The 19,659-nt window shown below is 38.4% G+C and overlaps 1 protein-coding gene across 2 annotated transcripts in view; it reads right to left on the bottom strand.

The window, feature by feature from the left end:
* The window catches only part of PDE8A (phosphodiesterase 8A), a 127,451-nt gene that overhangs the window by 22,228 nt on the left and 85,564 nt on the right, over positions 1 to 19,659 (bottom strand). For both annotated transcript variants that reach the window (XM_059824161.1, XM_059824162.1), the window contains exons 2-8: positions 13,674 to 13,730; positions 11,296 to 11,486; positions 10,060 to 10,116; positions 7,692 to 7,749; positions 6,096 to 6,184; positions 5,786 to 5,864; positions 4,178 to 4,315 (exon numbers count right to left, since the gene is read on the bottom strand). In XM_059824161.1, the coding sequence (XP_059680144.1) occupies positions 4,178 to 4,315; positions 5,786 to 5,864; positions 6,096 to 6,184; positions 7,692 to 7,749; positions 10,060 to 10,116; positions 11,296 to 11,486; positions 13,674 to 13,730 (669 nt within the window). The remainder of the gene's footprint in view (positions 1 to 4,177; positions 4,316 to 5,785; positions 5,865 to 6,095; positions 6,185 to 7,691; positions 7,750 to 10,059; positions 10,117 to 11,295; positions 11,487 to 13,673; positions 13,731 to 19,659) is intronic.

Here is a 19,659-nt window from a genome sequence, read left to right as displayed (position 1 = left end):
TCAGCACATGCCGGGGCATGGGCCCCTTACCTGTTGCTCCCTCCCAATTCCCTCACCATGCTACTGCTGCTTCTCAAACTGTGCTACAAATACCACAGCAAAGACATATACCACAACACTGATGGACCTCCCCGGGTCTCCCCTCGTGTGTAGTGCCTGGACTGGAGTTGCCTCATCACAGGGCTATTTAGGCAAAATCAGGGAAGCAAAATTTGGGAACCCTGGGTCTCCCCCTTTTATTTCTGGCAGCAGCACAGATGCCAGTAGCCTTCCAACAGAGCCAGTCTTTTGTAACCTGGCAGCTGACAAGATTTACAGTCTTGCCTACGCGTTTCCATCCCTAGAATAGTTGTTGGTGGTCTTTTTTAATAGATGGATATTTTGAGCTGGGCATCTAATAAATACCAAGTGATTAATAAATAATTGATTCCATACTGCATATCCACTTAATACAAACTACCCATGCCAACTGCTGTCTTTCAGTTGGGTTCAACAGACTGTAGATCAGCTCTTACAAACGTATGTGAAAATACCTTCATGAGGCACATGATACATATTTATTTATGTTAGACTGACAGATCTCGCAGTCAAGCAGGCCAGAACACATGTACAGAAAGAACAGTTTTGCATTTATGTTGATGGAGCCAGCAAATAAAGACTCCAGCCCGCAGAGAGCTGCATGGTGACAGGCTGTGCAGAAAAAAATATGAAAGGCTTTTCTGAGGATCTGTCGGAGAAAAGAACTGTGCATAACAGATTGCGAAGCGAGCATAATATCTTCTCCTGTGAGCTGCATGAGGAATACAAATGAAGATAAAGCAAACATCACAAAATTCAATGCTCTCATAATTAAAAGTATGCATATCAATAGTTTCCTGACAACCAGGATGAGGCAGAGATGAGTAATCGATCTCTAACCCAGGTAATAAACCCAGAATATGCACAAAGGGGTGAAGTCATAAGGTACAGATTGGATAATTCCCACATTGAAAGTGCATCCTTTTCAAGACAGGTTATTCACTAATGTGTTCTTCTTAGTCAACAGATCAATTTTTCAACTTGTGAATTTCTAAAACCTGTGAAACTGTGGCAGGAAATGTGTGAGGGAAAAGGTCAGCAGAATTCTGAGAAATAGGAGGTCCAAGCCAAACTCCTGCTGGTAGGTAAAGTTCTCCCAGGGACCTTACTTAAACATATTTTAAGAACACCATATGCTCTCTCACAGAGCCTCTGTCAGTAATCCAACAGAGAAGAGCTACTTCACAAGACACTCTGTCAGTCAAGCTCATCGTTATGTCTACATTACAGTGATTAGTCACTTCTGCACGGCCTGGCGTGCTGGGATCAGATGCAGAATAAAAACCATACACAGTAAAAAAATGTTTTCACCCTTTATAGAGTGAATCAACGCTGAGGTTTCAAACTTAATTAAGGCGGCCATGGCATGCATCTATCCACTGAGCACTCATACATGCATAGTAAGTAATCCCCCAATTCAGCCTTCCTTTTAGATTGAGGCTTCTTGCACTAGATAGCAAAGTTCAGCAAGCTACTTGTAGAAAACAGAGCAAACCAGAATAAACACAAGATGTCATGAAAACAATCTCGCAGAAAGTAAGGCAGAGTTAGGAAGGAATTGCCATAGACCTTTGTCATAGAGCATGATTACTCTCCCACCCCCTCTGTAAAGACAGCTATCTTGCAAATAATTCCCAAGGAGTGAGAGGAATTGCATGTCTTGTCCGATTTATCGATAGCTATCCATCTCACTTCAGAAAAAGTGAAGCTAAGATAAAGAGCTTTGTGTCAAACTGCAGAGATCAGAGGCAGCAAGAATTCTAGTCAGAATTGCACATTTCATCTTAATGGATGCAATATGAATCATGAAACAGAATAATGAAGAAAGTACAACTTGTTTTTTAGCTCCTCAAGTATGGATGGGTGAAAATGCCTCTCAATAATGCTGACTTCTTGCAAATTACAGCCAGCTGTAGTAACAAAAAATGAACTTCCAGAGATTTTTTTTTTTGATAAGAGAAACAACATCCCGACCCAAGAATCCCTACGTACCATGCAATTAGCGATTTTTGTGTATAATGCCTATGAACTTTTGTTTGGATATACTGAACTTGCTCACAGTGGTATGTTTGTCAGCACAAGAGGGGAAATGCTGCAAGAGTTCATCTTCCTAAATTCCATTTAAAGACTAGAGGTAGATTTTATACAGCTTACATTTTTCTAAAGATCAGAAAATCTTGCTTTCTATTATTTTTGTTATATTACCATGTTTGTTTAAAACAGAAAAGCCAAACGTGTTGACAGGAGAATATCACAGTAGTAGACAGTTGGCTTTTTTGGTATGCTATAACCTACAGTAGCCAATATATAGCTTATATATATGACTGGGAAGCTGTCTTTTAAATCTAGGATATAAAGTAATCACAAGCCTGAAAACAACATACAGACCATGTCAGAATGATCCAGAGACAAGTGAGGCACCTCTGAAAATGCTGTAACATCTTGACACAAATTATTTCAAACTAAAGCACCTTCAAAAGGCTGCAGTATTTCAAAGGTTGCTCTGCACAGTTAACATCTACTCGCAAATCCTTCCTGTAAGAATTCAATTTGCAATTCATTTTTATCTTAATATGTAAACGTAAGGCTACCTAGATGGCATACTATAAAACATTTCAAAGGGAAATACAAAAAACATGTAAACAGAATATATCCACCTAAAACAGCTTAAGCTGTTCCAGACAGACAGGTTTAAATATGTAGTATGTCATTAGCCCTCACAGTTTGAAGTCCTAGAGCCAGGAGTAAAATAAGTGCAAGGGAAGACATGGATTAGGGTTAGATTTCTATCATTCATAGAGTAAAATATACTTCCATTATTAAAGACATTTTTATCAGCACACTAAAATATTAAAAATTTCATCACTTCATATTTTGAGAATTGATGTTGTGGATTTAAAGCCTGACACGTCTAATGTATTTGAATTATAACTTAATAAATACTCCCTCCTAACATCAGTTTTGTATTACACACATTTACTGAAATAATTTCAGTCAGGCAACAGAGGTGTGAAGCACCATAATCCAAGCTATTGTATATTGCTGGGATCTCTTCCAAAAAGGCCAATACATGTAGAAACGAGTGACACATTCTTGTTGAAATGCACGTGCAATCTGCACCCAGTTAGAGTGCAGCTTTTATTGATGACTGCTTGTGTTAGTACCCTGATTTAGAGTATGACTCATCACAACTTTGCATCGGTGCTTTTGCATCACTGCCTAGATACACAGAGTGCCATGATTCATTTTAGCATCTCCCTGCTCTGTGTCAATAACATCCTGCTTCCCCACAGACAGTATGACCAAACTCGGGTCTGAGCATGGGCCATGATGCATCTACAAACACACCAATACCCAAATCTCTTTGTGTAACCTCCATTATCTTCTTCCTATAAGGTACTATGACATGTTCAAAGGCATCAGAAGCATTTACACCTCCTTGTCAAAATGCAAATGAAAGCTCCTAGATGGATCCTCACACTACAGCCACAACAGTCCCAAAGGAACATCATGGAGCTACCAGGCAAACAGTAATGTCTCTCTGTAATGACCTCCCTTGAAGCCAGCTGCACTTCCTCATGCACTTTCTTGGTGCAACAAACATTTCTAATGGAAATCCATTAGACAGCTCCCATGTCATTAGAGAATAAAAGATATTGGCAGCTGGCAGCTGACACTGCCTATCACTCTCAAGTGATATTGCAAATGTCTCTTCTGATATTTTTACATTCTGAACTTGCAAATCAGCTTCCACATTTCATGCTGAAATACTTCAACATGGTTCTTTTCTCATTTACATCACACTGGATAACATGTACATCCATCCCATTTCTCTTTCGTATTCCCACACCTTTTGCTACGTACTGCATATATTATAAAGAAACACAGCAAGCCACTTATTTTCATAAAATATGTGCCTCTTCCAAGGAAGAAAAGAGAAAGAAGCCCTTAAAAAATAAGCATTTTTTACTTCGTCTTCTTGTTTGGGTAAGAAAGCTGCATGTGTATACGAAGCTGCACGTTACATCACGTGTCATCCCTGGACAATAATAAACTTTTACAGGTAGCAAATGGTAAGTGATACAATGTCATTACTCACCTTTCCTATCTTTATGCAGGAATTAATAGTATCTAGGAAATCAGCTTTTTTTTCATTTATAGGCACTTCTGTTAATTCCTTTCCTATTAGTTCACCTATTTGATACCCCATCACTGTTTCAAAAGCAGGATTGACGTACTGTGAAACAAAAACAAACAAAAAACATTCAACAGAATACTTAAAACATAACAGAGTCCCTTTTTTTTCTATTTGCTAAACAAAGGGATCTCTTTCCCAGCCTGAAATAAATCTCTGTATATACTGCTCCTGACAGAGATGCCCAAGTTTTTTGATTTGTGAAGCAAAACAGGAACATCCATGCTAGCAGAGCTGAGCAGAGTGTGCACATGTGAGCAAGGAGAGGGCAATTATGGAAACAGCTGAGTATTACATATCCACAGACTTTAGAAAGACAACATAAATCCCTGAAAAATGAGCTCTGTCAGTTCTCAAACCCATAAACCTCAAACCTACCTCAGTGTTCCTAAAAATCACAAATTAGATGGTGGAATGCCATAGGAATATTAACCCTGTCTATTGACAAATTCATCATCTCATTGTGTGTAAGGGCCATTCCCTGTCCAGGCAAAGCCCAGCCAAGGAGACTGGAAGAAGTGGAATCTAATAAAGCAGCTTTCTCTCTGAACTGAATGTTGCATTTCACTGCAATTCTGTGGCCCTTGCTCAACAAAACTGAAGACTGGTACCCACAGCCCACAACTTCATGACCCTCTCGCTAGCTGAGTTACAGACACAGGTCCTGTCATAACAGCATCTGAATGCCTCACAACTTGAAATGTTTCAATATGAGAGAAATTAAAAGGGTGCCACTGGATGCCCTCTGCTTGTAAAGGTTTCCCCCCTATGTGAGAAAGCCCTGCCTGCTGGAGCTCCAGGACTCTTGGCACATGTTGGTTCTCTCATATTCTGGAGCTGTCGGCAGAGGGACAAAATTTGGTCTGAAAAAACATATTTAAAACAACTTCAGGAGGTATTCTGTTATTTTTCTGAAAGGGATGAGGAAGGCACATCCTTCAATGAAATTGCTATTGTCAAGATTTGGGTCAAGAGGGTACAATTTATATGCATGTTATAACTCCCAGAGGCTTAGACTCAAGCTCTTTACCGATAATAGTCACTCCTCACAACCTTCATAGCTAGGGATGGAACTAACTCCCTTACAAAGATGATGTTTTTCAGGACTGCAAACCTAAGCACAATTTCTTTTCCCTTTTTAAAATAAATTTTTAAGAGAGAATTACATTCAAAAACAGTTGGCCCAAGAATTCTGATGCATCAAACAGTATCAGATTTATAAAAAAAAAAAAAAAAAAAGGTGTACTACCTTTATTTAAATAGAACATCAATTAGATTTGCTTTTCAAGAGCATCAAATTAACATACAATATTTTTGGAAAAGAATGCATGCAAGATATTTTAAATGGAGAAAATTCTACTCTACAGCTAAACTCACTCCGAACTTTTTAGAACCATTAATTTAGGTTAGATTCTTTTACTGTAAGAAAGAATAAATGCAATGATGGATTAAATAAAATACAATCTGTCCACAGAGCAATTTTATGTACTTATAAAAATAACTGGAACAAACCTGTATTACATGGTCTTCACTTGTGATCTCAATGGCTTCTTGACTTTTCTCTAATGCTGTAAATAATGAATTACACGCCCTGGAGACAAAAAAAAAAGGCATCTGATTAAATTTAATCCATGTAATTCTTATTGTATATGACAATAAGGTATTGCAACTCCATACTGAATAAAGTTGTACTTTAATGATTAACATATTTTCTTCAGCTAACTGACATTCTATAATTAACTACAGTACAGTAAAATAAATACTCTTTTAAGGACGTGGCTGAATTGGCATTTTTTGTTGATAATGTTTTTGGTAAAATTACCTTAGTTTGAATTGTGCCTGCACCTCTCCAAATTCCAGCTGAATCAACTCATTGTAACAGGCCATTATATTAGAATTTTCTACATATCTCTGCAAATAAAAGATTAGAAATATTTTATTAATACACATTTCCGTACTCAAGGGCATGAAGCTCTGTTGTCTTCTGCTTGATAAAGAACTAAAAAGAAGTAGATATGCCAAAAATGAACATGTAACACAAGCAATATGAGAAGGTTATTTTTTGGGACTAGTAAAATTCTTCAGGTTACTGCATTTTGAAAAGGTGACAGATCCTCATGGCAATGAGGTTCAACTAATCTGTTTATACTCTGATTGTCAGCATGATCAATATATAAAATAATCTACTTGTAATGAAGTTATATGCTTTCATCCTACTTATTCAAAATAACAGTGAAAAAATTATGTTGTGTCTCAAATAATCAAAATCTGAGATTATTACGAGTTTCCAATTGCTAATACCCCAAATTGTATACATAGAAGAAAGCAAAACTTCCTGACAAATATACCTGCTATTGGATACAATTATTCATTTGGGGGCTTGTATAGCAATGACCTCAGTATCTCTGATGCTTTTTTAAAACACCTCATATTTACCAGGTATGAGCCTGAATGTTAAAGCTTTGTTCATGCTAAACTGCCACAGACATTGATAGTTTGGGAGGGAGGACTGATTATCAAAGGTAAGCCACCACATCAAGGCTGCTAAATAAAACTTTCTATGCTTTGCCATTAGCCCCATCTCTAAGGATCTGATCCACAAATAATTCAAAACCTGTGTCGGATTACTTATGTGCCCACTGGAATGACTATACATGTAAGTACAGATATTTATTTATTTATTTATTTATTTATTTATTTATTTATTTATTTACTATTAAATGCTCTAGCATTTCCTGTATTAGGACCCTACTACAAATAAGCAAATAGGTGAAATTGGATTGTGATGGGATGGCAAAAAATCTGGCAAGCATGCAACCAAATACTCTGAATCACACTGTAAATCATGCACATTTTTGTTCCGTTGTCAGCTTAATACAATGAAGAATCCACTTAACTGACGCACTAATAAGCACCTTTCCTGCTTAACTGGAATAGTTGCCAAGGAACAGATTCAATGTAATACTTTTCAGGTGCCTCCAAACAATAGATAATAGCACTTGACAGTGTCTGAAGCCTGTTTACAGATGTGAATTGGCATTTGATAGAAGAGATTTCCCACAGCACATTCTGTTGTTCATTGCAAGCTGCTCTCTGGCTCTGTGACTAGTCAATTTTGTCAATGTCAGCTTTTCAAGCAGAGCATATACTTACTCTGAAATAAATGTACAAAGTAGGAAAGTCTCAGCACCACTTCTTATATTGCTGAGAATGTCCACCTACTTAGTCAGCATTATTCTAATTCTACCGGTGTATGGTAGTTCAGAATTGGGATATATAGAAGAATGAGCAGCATGAACAAGATTTACAGGTTGAATTACTGACACAAACAGTCAGTGACAGCCAAACTTCTGGGTAGTTTCTTGCATGACAATTTTGAAATGTCAGAGCAACCTAGTGGAGTATAACACATACATACCCTTGTGAAGCCAGCAGAGATCAGGGGCAATATTGATGACTCTTCACGATCGGTATGCCTTTTAAAGAAGGATGATAAAGTCGGAGATTATTTCTGTAATCAGCTGAGGCCCAATTTCACAAGCCATTGACATACCGGTACCCCAGATGCCACGCTAAAGGCTAATATGGTTAGATCCTTACAGGATCTATGAATAAAACATATTTTTTGTGTTTTTTATAAGCTTTCATCTTTGGCATGGATAAGCCAAAATGATGTTTTCCTTTTTGCATGTAATAAGCTGCTTACATCACAAAAAACTAATGCTTCAAGCAAACGAATTAATTCACTAGATTGTTGGACTATTCCTTCTTTTTTGGTACTGGATTCTTTGTTGTTTATGCTGTCCTTAGTCAAAGATGCACTTGAAAGCCTACATGGCCAAAGTTTTAAGAAATTACTTTTTATCTGAGTGTTCCAAATCTTAGGCGGGCAGCTGAAGATGCCTGAATGAGGATGGATTTTCTAGTGTTGACTACCAGTGCCTTCTAGTAGGTCACTTCGGGATAACATACTCCTAAAATGAGATACCTGAATCATTCTGAAAAACTTGGCTATAGTAACTGTTAAAAGACACTCAAACGTATGTGAATGTATGGCTGGAATCTGGAAGAAAGGCCATTATGTTAATTTTCTGTAAATGAGCAGATGGAAGCTGGTCAGGTTTAGCAGATAGCACAATAGCTTTTATTTATGTGCAAAATTTTGGAACGTACGGCACCTCTTCTTTTTGTTTTCCATGCACTTGTTTCTTACGCATGAAAAGAATGATGCCTACTAAATTACAAGGTTTGCCCAAGATTAAGCAGAGAGAGAAGGGCAGCTGTCAGAAAAATCTCCCCATTCCTCATGCCAGCTATTTGGTAATGCTGCCTCCCAGAAGCACAAAGAAAGAGCACAGGCATTCTGCAGCGAAAAAAAACCCAAAACCCAACTAACTGAACTGCAGGAAAATGAGGGAGAAGACCCTCCATATGCTATTGGCTAAATGTCAGGCTTTTTCACAAATATGCTTCTTGGAGCAAGAAAGGAAATGTGTGAAAGTTCTCTGTCCGTGAAATTCTAAATGGTGACCCGAGAACACTTGTGTTTAGCATGTGGGAACTTGACAGAGTCAACTCAGTCCCAGTGGAAGGCAAACTCAGTTCTGAAGTTTTCAGTAGACAGGGATACTAGACACATTTGAAAAGTTCGAGAACTCGGGCTTCTGAGATATTGTCACTGCAGGGGGCTATTATCTTGTCCCAACACACAACACAAACATTTTGAAAAGACAAAAATGAATTGCAGGGAAAAAACGCTTTTAAACAACTTCCTAATTGTGAGTCAGCAAACCCAGCTTCCAAGCTCTCCTCACTTTTGAAAGGAACACAGAACCACAGGTGTCTTTCTCTCTGATGTACATGAAGCAGCTCTGGAGTTACTGTTTGCTCTTTCGCTCCTTTTTTTTCTCTTTTCTTTTGTGTTAGTCTGATGAGAGACAATTCTGACTGTAGAAGCAACGGTTACCATAGTCAGAAGACTTCCTGACATAAAAACATTGAAGATGATATTCACAATGGAATCCCTTGAAATGTTTAATTAGGGTCTTTTGTCCGCTAGAGATGGTGGTGGAAAATAGGATTTTTAATGGGGAATTTCAACACCTCAGAACTGGTTTTCAGAATAAATGTTTTCTGAGAAATGGACATTCCCAAAATTGTACTTTGAGGAAATGATATTCCATTTATTTCATTTCAGATTAAATGTATCGCATATTTGTTACTTCTACATTATTTTATGATATATAAGTAATGTTCTCAGAGGGCGGAGAAGGAAAAAGCATATGCCTTGCTTTACTGAGATAGTCTTTTACAACTTCTATGGTCAGATGCTACTTTGTACTGATCAAATTGTTCTGTATCTTTTTTTGTAACTCAACAGATCTCCTGTTTGTGCTGAGATTAATCAGACTGAAAGACAGATCAAGAAAGGTTCAAACTGTTATTTTTATTAATACTAAAATACAGATCTATGAGGCAGTTCCACAATTCTGTACATGATGTTGCAGAGGTTGTTTGAAACATACTCCTAAAGCCTGCAGTGATCAGGAGAGGGGAAAAAAACCCAAACCAAACCCCAAAGTGAGACCTCTTTAGTAAAAACTAGAAATCAAAAATCCTGTCTTAATCCTGTGGTCAAGGATGGTGAAAACTCTGTATGGTATAACACATTATCACTAGCACAGTAAGAAGTTCTAATTCAAGCTTTTTAATGTAGTATTTACTTTTACAATGATAAGATTTACATTTTGTTGATCACATGTGAAAGTAAAGATATGAGTATTTACCTTCGTACTACACCAATAATGACTGTATTTTCTGAGGGTTTCGTTGTTCTGATAGACCTTTAGATAAAAAGCAAATCATTTAACATTTTTTAAGTTCACGTTTCAGAAAACATGACTTTCTAGAATCTTCACACAGTACTTTTCTAAAAATGTCTCTTTTAAATGGTTTAACAACAGAACAAAAATCAAATCCTGAGCCCTGCTCTATCACTAAGAAAGGAGAATAAATTTAGCAATATCTGAGACTCCATGAAAAACAGACACAGATTAGTCTAAATCTCAAAGACTCTCAGTGGGGGAATAGCAAAAATTGTCCTCTCTGAAACGGCACGTAATGGACTTGTTTGAAGGACTTGGCCTCACCCATTTAAGGAGCATTTTACTTTATTCTGGGTCAGAATAGTAAAAATGTAACAAGGGGAACAGCGCTGATACCTAGTCTTTGCCTGACAAAGATCTTGTCTATTTACTTTAGTTTAGCAAGGCGAAGAGCCTCTGACCCAGTGCCCTGAACCCACCACAGTCACCCAGAGTACGTAATCTGTCCCCACCACCCCCACCCCACAGACCATTACTTAGTCTAGACACATTCCCAAGGGGTATTTCACTGGAAAGTCACTGAAGCAAGGCACTACTGCCTGTCAAGTCTCTGTGGAGAGACTCAGAAAGGCAAATCCTTTTCCCCTTTTTTCACACTTTACAGCAGTTCATGAAAGTATTTTTGGAATCAGTTTGCAACTTTGCTCTTCATAACAGATTTTCAAATGTTGTAGGTATGGAAACGTGCACACAAAACATTGCCTATTTGCATCTGGAGTTACTCAACAGCAAGTGACACTTCAAAAAATTCAGAACACTAATGAAGTGAATGTATTCATTAAATTGCTTGGTGACCCATGCTATCTTTGCAGTTAATTTAATGTGCAAACAAGGAACCAGGTATTTGGAAAAAAAAAACAAAAACCAAAAAAACCCCAACAGTTCACTATGGCAAGAAATTTGTACACTGTGGCTCCAAGCCAGATCGAGCTTCAGATACCCTAGCACACAACCAAACATACTGCAGCTATCAGAGGTAAAGCACTGAGGTAACATTATTTGATGCTGCCAGTGGGCATCTGTCCAAAAAATATCAACGTTCCATAGATTTTATAAAAGGGTCATATAAAAGCAAAAAAACTTTGATGGTGTGCTAACTATATAGTTAAGCATTAATTACACTGAAATGGTGCTTACCTGCATAATGCTTCTGCATCAAAGTATCTGGAATGTCTATGGTCAATAATGATAATGTCATGGTGTTTATCAAGAAAACATTCTAGTGCAGACTCAGGTGTCCTGGCAATATTACATCTAAATCCAGCTTTCTCACATGCCCAACAGAACCCATTACTCTGGTTATCTTCTTTGGCAAACACTAAAAGTACCTGGGTTAAAGACAGACAGTGAATCATTACAAACAAGTCTTACATACACAGTAGATTGTGACTTTTGCCTGTTCTTAACATGTTTTTAAAAGCCACTTCCAAGGCTTAATCCATTGTTTTTAACAGAACTGCTTTGTACAGACTATTGCTTTTTATAATTGTCTGTATTACAGAGGTGTTTCAAGCAGATAAAACAGTCTGCCAGAGCCATTTACATCCACATGGGATCAACAAGTTTGGGAAGTGGCTCTCTCGTCATTACCTACAAAGAGAGTTTAGGCAATCAGTTGAGACTAGATGCCTACGTTTCAGACAGTATACATGAAATAACAGCGAGTCTACTTTTCTTCACTGAAATTGTCTCACATACAACTGTTTTCTTGGGTTTTATTTTTCTTGCCAGGATCATATTCTAAGAAAAAAAAAAAGCCATGGTTCACCTTGTGTGAATTAATATTTAACGGTGCTTCAATGGCATGATGAAAAATGTGCTTTCCTTTTCATCTCATACTAGTTCCCCAAAGTACTGGATGCAGCCCACTCTGCAGGGTTTCTGGAAACTATAGACAGGCTGGTCAAGGTGAACTCATGCGAGACTGAAATCATAAGCAGTACCTCTGTATACGGAGTACGTCCCTATGTGACTCCTATGCAAAGCTTGCCATGGGATTTATATCACAGAGGAGATTACCATGTTTGAAATCCAGAACTGGAAGTCAGTTCTATGAGCCAGTATTTGCTCTGTCCTAACTTGCTGTTAATTAATGTATTGGCAATTGCCAGTAACATTAATCTCTCTGAGCCTTTTTAAAATCAATACAATGCCTACATACTCAAAGTATGATAAGGCCCAATTCCTTCTAAAATGTATTTAAAATTCTAGGATTGAATATGGTACAGAAGATAAACATAAAGCCTGCTAAGGAAGACTCTCACTGATGTGATTGTGCTTTGCGTCAGGGTAATATTTTGTAGAAGAAAACTTCTTTTGCCTGAAAGAATACACAGAGTGGCAGACTACAGATCTGTGTTACATGTTGATTTTGTGGATGACTCAGTACATGCAGCCTTTTCGGAGAGATGGATAACTAAACCAGCATTTGGTCTATTGTCCCAAAACATCAATCTTTCAGTAATTTAATCAAACCACACTTAAGATGTATGCTTTGGTCAGAGAGTAACATGGAGCATGTGTAACTCGCACCACATCCCACCGCCGTTCATCTTCTGAGTGATTTTAGGAATTCCAGTGCTGGTTACACTTTGGACCAGGTTGGTGGAATGTCTACCAGTAAATCTTAACATTTCCATGTAATGCATATATTTTGTAAGAATGAAGGACTTTGTACTCATTTAGTTCAGATTCCTTTTATAGCAACCTGCAAAAGTGTTTGCAAAAACATGTCATAGTTTGGGCTATATTTAGTGAAGTTAATTTATAACACACTTTTAGAGTGGAAGAATGGTTTTCAGCAATAGCACAGAAAGTCAGCAGATCTGAGTTGTATGATTGACTCTGGCACAAATGTGATATTGCCTAACTTCTCCTTCCTTCATATCTGCCAGCTATATTACCAGGGTAAATTGGTAGAATTTTAGAGTGGCCTATGACTGGACAAAAGCGATACAATCATTAATAACAACAAAGGAGGCAGAAATATTCAAGGAATGTTTCTGATTTATACTCGGGGAAAAACTGGATAAGGCTGTCCTAAGATCTGATGTTCAATGATATTACTGTCTGTTCTGACAATAGCTCAGGAAGATGTTGAACTGCAGTTCTTGAAGACAAACATTTTCAAATTATCAGGTCCAGATTCAGGACTTTTGTAATAGACCTTGACAGGACATTTGGCTTAGTATCATTTTGATGAGATTTTGATTAAGAATTGACTACCAGTAAAATACAAAACAAGGCACACGCTAAATTGATCACACGCTAACTGATAGCAGAAAGAACTACAGATAGCTCTATTTTTATGAGCTGAGAGATGGTTGGAGAAAAGAGTTAGGCAGGATTTTTAGGATATCACATAGAATGCCGTGATAAAAATCTGTTAGATGCACGTTATCACTTGACAAAAATGCTCTGAAGATCTCTATACCCAAAAATTTTCAGTCATAAATTTTAAGCTAACATCTGTGATGTTTTAGAAATTAAGACTTCAGTTTGAACTGTTGTATTACCTGAAGTTGATCTTGATGAAGTCTCATAGGGCCAAACTGCACATCTGTTACTGGTGCCTAGAAGAAATAAGAACGGATCTTATTAATACATATACACCTAGGGAAGAAGAAAAATAAGCTCTGTTAGAGAAGACATTTCTTATTTACCACTGTCTCACAGATATACTGCTATCATTATGAGGCTGCTTCTTCATGAGGGTCTTACACTGCTTTTGTAAATTTATGTGCTAAGCTGCATTAACACAGTTAATGTGTTAATTAACAGTTAATTAACAAAGCTGTTCAAGTAGTTTTTTATTGTTACTTTAAACATCAAGTAATGGATTAGTCATGAAAGTTTGGTAGACAGTTCGTTACTTTTCTGTATCCTCTCTATCACTCCAGTTGTTCTGCAAAACATGAAAATGTTTAAAAATTGCTTCTTTTGAAGTCCAAAAAAAGCATTAAATCTCCAGGAGAAAGACAAAAACACGTAACTCTGCTCTTAGAATTTCATGTGTAACAGGTGCCCAAGAGTGCTACAAAAACACACTAATTTCATTTCTCCAAGAGCGTTTTGCTGCATTCTCTCCTTCCTGCCCAGCTCCTCCAGGGAAGGCTTCAGATATTTGTACTTGATAATGCATGTATTCAGCACACAACTTTGCCTTGAAAAACCCTGCAAAAATGCTGTCATATGTCATGCTTTCTGCATGCCAGCGATTCTCACATTAGATTCTGTTCAGGTAACAGGCAAACAGTTTAGCTTAGGATGCAGGAACTGAGCTGGGATCCTTCCTTCTCATGTGTCACTTCAAGGAATGGAGGTCAATGACCAGAAGTGCTGCTTATCGCAACTGTTTCTCTTTGATACGATTAATCATTAATCAAGCTTGAACATGAATGACTCTTCAACTGGTATGGGACGGACTTTCTAAAGTACTTAAACACATAAATACAGAGGAAGGCTCTAACAGGATTACACAGGCTAGGTTCTCTGGACATTCCCATGAGGCAAGTATCTGCACTTTGATGTGCTTAAATATTTTTTCACCTCTTGTCTCAGAAATGAAAACTAAAAAGCAGGAATAACAATGCTCCTGATTCAAAATGGGAAAGAGAGTCCAATCAATGGTCCTTGGAGTTACATAGACTCTTCAAAGGTAACTGGAGTAAAAAAGCAGAAGAAAATTATTTTTGGCAATGCAGTAAACGGAAGACATCTCTGGATTCATATGTATAAAGAAAAGATCTGTTGAGCACAAAGGTGGCATTTTTACATTGTTGTTTTTCAAAGTAAAACCAACCACACTGAAGATCAGATTTATTGCTTTGCAGCCTAGAATTTTTCCAATAAGTAATTTTAAAGAATCATCAGCACATCCCACAGAAAAATCTTTCAAAATTACATGCTTCATTCTTTCTATGACCTTACTGCTCCAGCCCTCAGAGTTTCTCCTGTGTGATTTTATTTATTTACCAATTTGGAAATCATCACTGCAACATTAGATAAGCAAGAAACATAAGTCAAGGAAAAATGGCAACATAGTGCCTGCAAAAACAAGCCAGGATCCAGTGTTTGCCTCTGTTATTTAAGAGGGCCTCTAAAAGCTGATGTTAAAATGACATGGAGGGGTTTCAGATTTACTCTCAGTCATTCTGGTCAGATCGGCTTAGTTTAAATAGTCTCCAGTCAATTTTTTCTAACTTCGAGACCAAAAATCTCTCTTCAGTTGGAAAAATCAAGCTGCTTTGTTCTCCCTTGTGGCCCATCATCCAGTTATTCAAAATCTGCACTAGAAAATAGCAAATACTTTTGCTGATAATGCACGTAGCAGGAGGGAATCCGGCTCTTTGCACCAGTGTTACTGGTTCTGCAGCACTGACAGTAGTAACTACTTGTTCTGAATCAGTAAGATCAGCAGAAATGCCTGAAGGACGCAGAGGGAGCAGATCTATTGAGTAAGAGATGCCTTTTTACAGCCAATTCTCTGACCATAACCCCACTTCAAATTAAATTTTGAAACATTTATTTTGTACACTCCAGCTGACAGCATAAAGTGGCAAGTGTTTTCACTTTCACCAAGAGATGGGCCTGAGCTGTGAGGGTCAGATCCAGAGCTGAACTTCACTGGCATTTGGGGACGTGCAAAACCCCATCTATCAGGCCAGCGTACCCTTGGACTATCAGTTCCAGTCCAAGGGGAGTTTTAACAAAGGATATAAACCCAGAATTGCCAGTTACTGCTTTTCAGATGCTTCTTTCTTTTAAAAAGGTTGTGAATGAATAGTCAAAGTATTTAAAGGACTGAGCCTGAAAAACACTTTTCTGCCAGAAACCTGTGGCCATTTCTACACTGAAAATACCTGTCTATGCACCATTTAAGCTTAAGCTACAAGCACTGCCCAAATGAGATAAACTGTCTTGTTACAAGTTAACTTGCTGTCCTGAACAGAAGAAAAATCCCGCTCTGCATCTCAGGTGGAAAATTTTGGTGAACTCCAGTTAATTCTTAATCCTGTTGAAATCTGTTCAAATAACTTGATTAATCATTTTAACTTTTTGTGTGCTGCTGGTAGCACTGAGAAGTAACATGCTGATTAAGTACTGTGACAAAAATCAAGGCTTCAGCAAGGATTAGCAGAAACTCTCAACTATCGGTGAACTAAATGAGCTTTAAAAATACCTCTAATGCTGCAAGCTTGTACCAAAACAAAACCCAGCCAAAGCTCACATGTATAGTAAATGCACAAACACAACTTCTGCTACTTCTTCCTTGAAGTTTCCTTCCTACTTGAAAAACAAAGACCCAAGTACATTTTCAGATTGACAGACATGACTTATGCATGTGACAGCCTTCCAGGCAGGCACAAACCTGTAAGAAAGTGTATGAAAAGACAGAGAGGTAGAACTAGTTGTAGGTTCCTGGAGTTGATCGTCATAGAGCTGCGTCCCTCGCCAAAGAGCCGCTGATGCAAACTTCATGAGTAAGTACAGCATATATGACTATGGCAAGATCTAAGTCCAGGACGCTGTGAGCACGCTGACTATGAATGAAAGTCTTTTGAAAATCTTTCCTTGGCCAAACAACCTTAGAGGCCAGCCTATAACTTGGAGCCAGGGACCAAATCAAACAGATGGTAGGAAGGGGTCCTGCTGCAGATTCCTGACAGCATAGCCTGCTGCCCCACACTTAAACCACCCCAAGAGTGCAGTCTGGTGTCAAGGCTAGTGGTCTCAAAGACATCTAAATGCTAGAATAGTTTGCAACAGTAACTAATTCTCAGGCTTTTGAAAATGCAAACCTTTTTGGCTCATCTGTGCTAGCGCAACTTCCACAATAGCTGCAGCTCAGTTCCTCTGCGTCTGGGCAGTGAGAGATGCCTGTAATAGCAGGCTGCAGGTCAGCAACTACTAGTTAGCTTTAATTGCAGACAGCAGCTCGGTTACTGCAGCAGCAAGTGTTTACAACCCTCTGCTTAGAGACACAGCAGATAATCAACTCCAGGCTACTTTAAATGCTCATACACAGCAATTGCAGCCGTTTTACATTCTCTGATGCGCTGAAATACTGCTGGTAGCACTTATTTTACCCAAAATCTGCCTGTCTTATTTGAACACCATATTTTCTGTCCTGTCAAACCAGGCCGGGCCCTGGCACAAAGTGCGATCCATCCCAAGGCAATGGCATTAGCCATACATATGATAGCTGTCTTCTACCGACCGCTGCGTGCACTAGAAATTATCTGCATGTTGTAGCAGCTAAGTTGCAAACGTTGAAATTGCTGGTAGAAATACTTCTTGTTTCCAATATTCAGAGAAAAGTGAATGTTTGGTAAATAAAAACAACTGAAATAAGCTTTAAAAGCACAGACCAAAACAACTGTGACTGATCTGATTAAAGTACAACAAACTCAATGTTGACCCGATATAACCTGGGAAAGTACTTGTTGCTATGAGTCATTCTTCACATTTTACCAGAACAGAATCTACAGGATTGGTCTGTTCATGGTTGCTGGGTTGGTTTGGGTTTTTTTTTTCTTCCTACAGCTAGAAAAACTTTAAATAAACTTGCTCAGTGAATAAATGTAGAAAGGAATAAAGTGTGGAAATAAAGGTAGCTTGATCCACATGCTCCCTATGGTGATAAACTGCCTGGCTGGCGTGTGGGACACATCAAAGCAGCCCAGAGGTCTCCTATTTGCTAGACGTCTCATACCTTGGCTTTCTCCAGAATGTCTCTCTTACCATTACCAATTGGATAGGAGAGCAAACCTCCTAAAAAGGCAGAGTCAGCCCCCCAAAAAACCTTTGGCTATTAACTTCCATGCAATACTCTTGCTATGGAGGGGCAAACACATTCCTTCTGGAGGCTGATTTTCTTCAGTCACTTCTTTTATGAAGCTTTTGTGGGATGGTTTAAAGCAGAGCCCTGCTCAGCCCAAGGTAACCCTCATCAGAGCCAGGGCCGCAGGCTGCTGCAGCACCACCCGCTCACGAGAAGGACTGGCCAGGGAGCTGCTGGTGTCCTGGGGAGCAGGAGTGCTCGCCTGAAATCCCCCTCCACAATCCGTAACTGCTCCATCACTTCCTTTCTGCCACAGATGGGGCTGTGTGGATGACAGGAATGACTCGTTGTCTGGGCATGTAATTGCCATGCACAGCCCTGGCCTCCTGCTAGTATCCCTCCCTAAAGGGCAGCTGGAAGTACTTCTGCTCCTGCTGCTCTTTTCGCCTTTTCCAGGTTACAGCTTGCGGGAGGAGATGTGACAGCTTATTTTTCCTGCAACTGACTTGAACAAAGAAGTGACATAAACTTTTGCTGAATGGATTGCAGATGGAAATGGCTGCTGTACAGCTAACATCCAGATTTAGAAAGCAGACAATGAGAATTTCTGTTAGTAGCTTAACACTAAGTAACTGCCTCTTCAAATAAAGACCTCAACCTCAAGGCTCTGACTCATTCTAATATATGACACAGGTAACTACAATGATTAGACGTAAGACTTTATCACTGGTCCTAATGGACTACAGCCAGCAAAATTGATCATTTAACTCAGATCAATATTTTAAGACATCACAAAAAAGTGGTTTATCTAATTTTAAAATATATACTTAAGTTTTCTACATATACTAGGTACATGATATAAATCGGCATGAGTTGACTCATCACAGCAAGATTTGACAGTCTGTATCACCAAGACACGCTAGGAGCTATAGGAATGTTAACATAAACTCAATTTTGATAATTCTAAGAAAAACAAAGGGATGAATTTTACAAAGGAAGAATATCCTTTTTCTTTTAAGCATAGATTTATCACCCCAGAAAATGAAAGCTCAAATGAACTCATAGATTTATACCATACCTTAAACTTTAACTGATTCAGGATCTATTAATGGCAGAAATTTGAATTTTACATGACGATACCCTTTCTCAGAAACCACAGCCAAAGCCTCTCGGATACTGAAAGCTAAGAAATAATCCACTCGATATAAACTGGCATGACAAGGTCCAGGGCCTAGTTCACCCAGGTCATACCAGCGTGGTGCCTCTACCTGAACAGAGAGGGGCTTTGTGACTCGGTGTGGCTAACATTTCTGGGCAAGAAAGTCTTCATGTTCAGGATCAGCTATAGGTTTTCACTATTCACATTTTGCTTTGTTTGTAACAATCTTTATCGCTTTCTGAAATATATGAACACTAATCTAATCCATGGTCATTTACTATTTCTTTCTAGTGGAAATCTACCTAAGCAGAGAATTTAAGACTTAGCTTCCTATATTCCATGCACTTTCTGCTAGACACTTAACATCACTGTTCACATCTTCCTTGCAGACCTTGACAGCACTGTTTTGTTACAAACTTAACATTGGTACAAGTTACATAAAATGCTGGCTGAGCAGATCTTCCTAACCCACACAACTGTTCAGAGCATAAAATGAATTTTATAGTCCACGGGTTGAATTTCAACCTGGTTAGCAACAGTGAAAATTCAGAGTAATTCC

The sequence above is a fragment of the Gavia stellata genome, chromosome 13 (assembly GCF_030936135.1).
Source record: "Gavia stellata isolate bGavSte3 chromosome 13, bGavSte3.hap2, whole genome shotgun sequence".
Taxonomy (NCBI): domain Eukaryota; kingdom Metazoa; phylum Chordata; class Aves; order Gaviiformes; family Gaviidae; genus Gavia; species Gavia stellata.
Note: the sequence above shows the minus strand (reverse complement) of the source record. Positions and strands in the feature narration are given on the sequence as shown.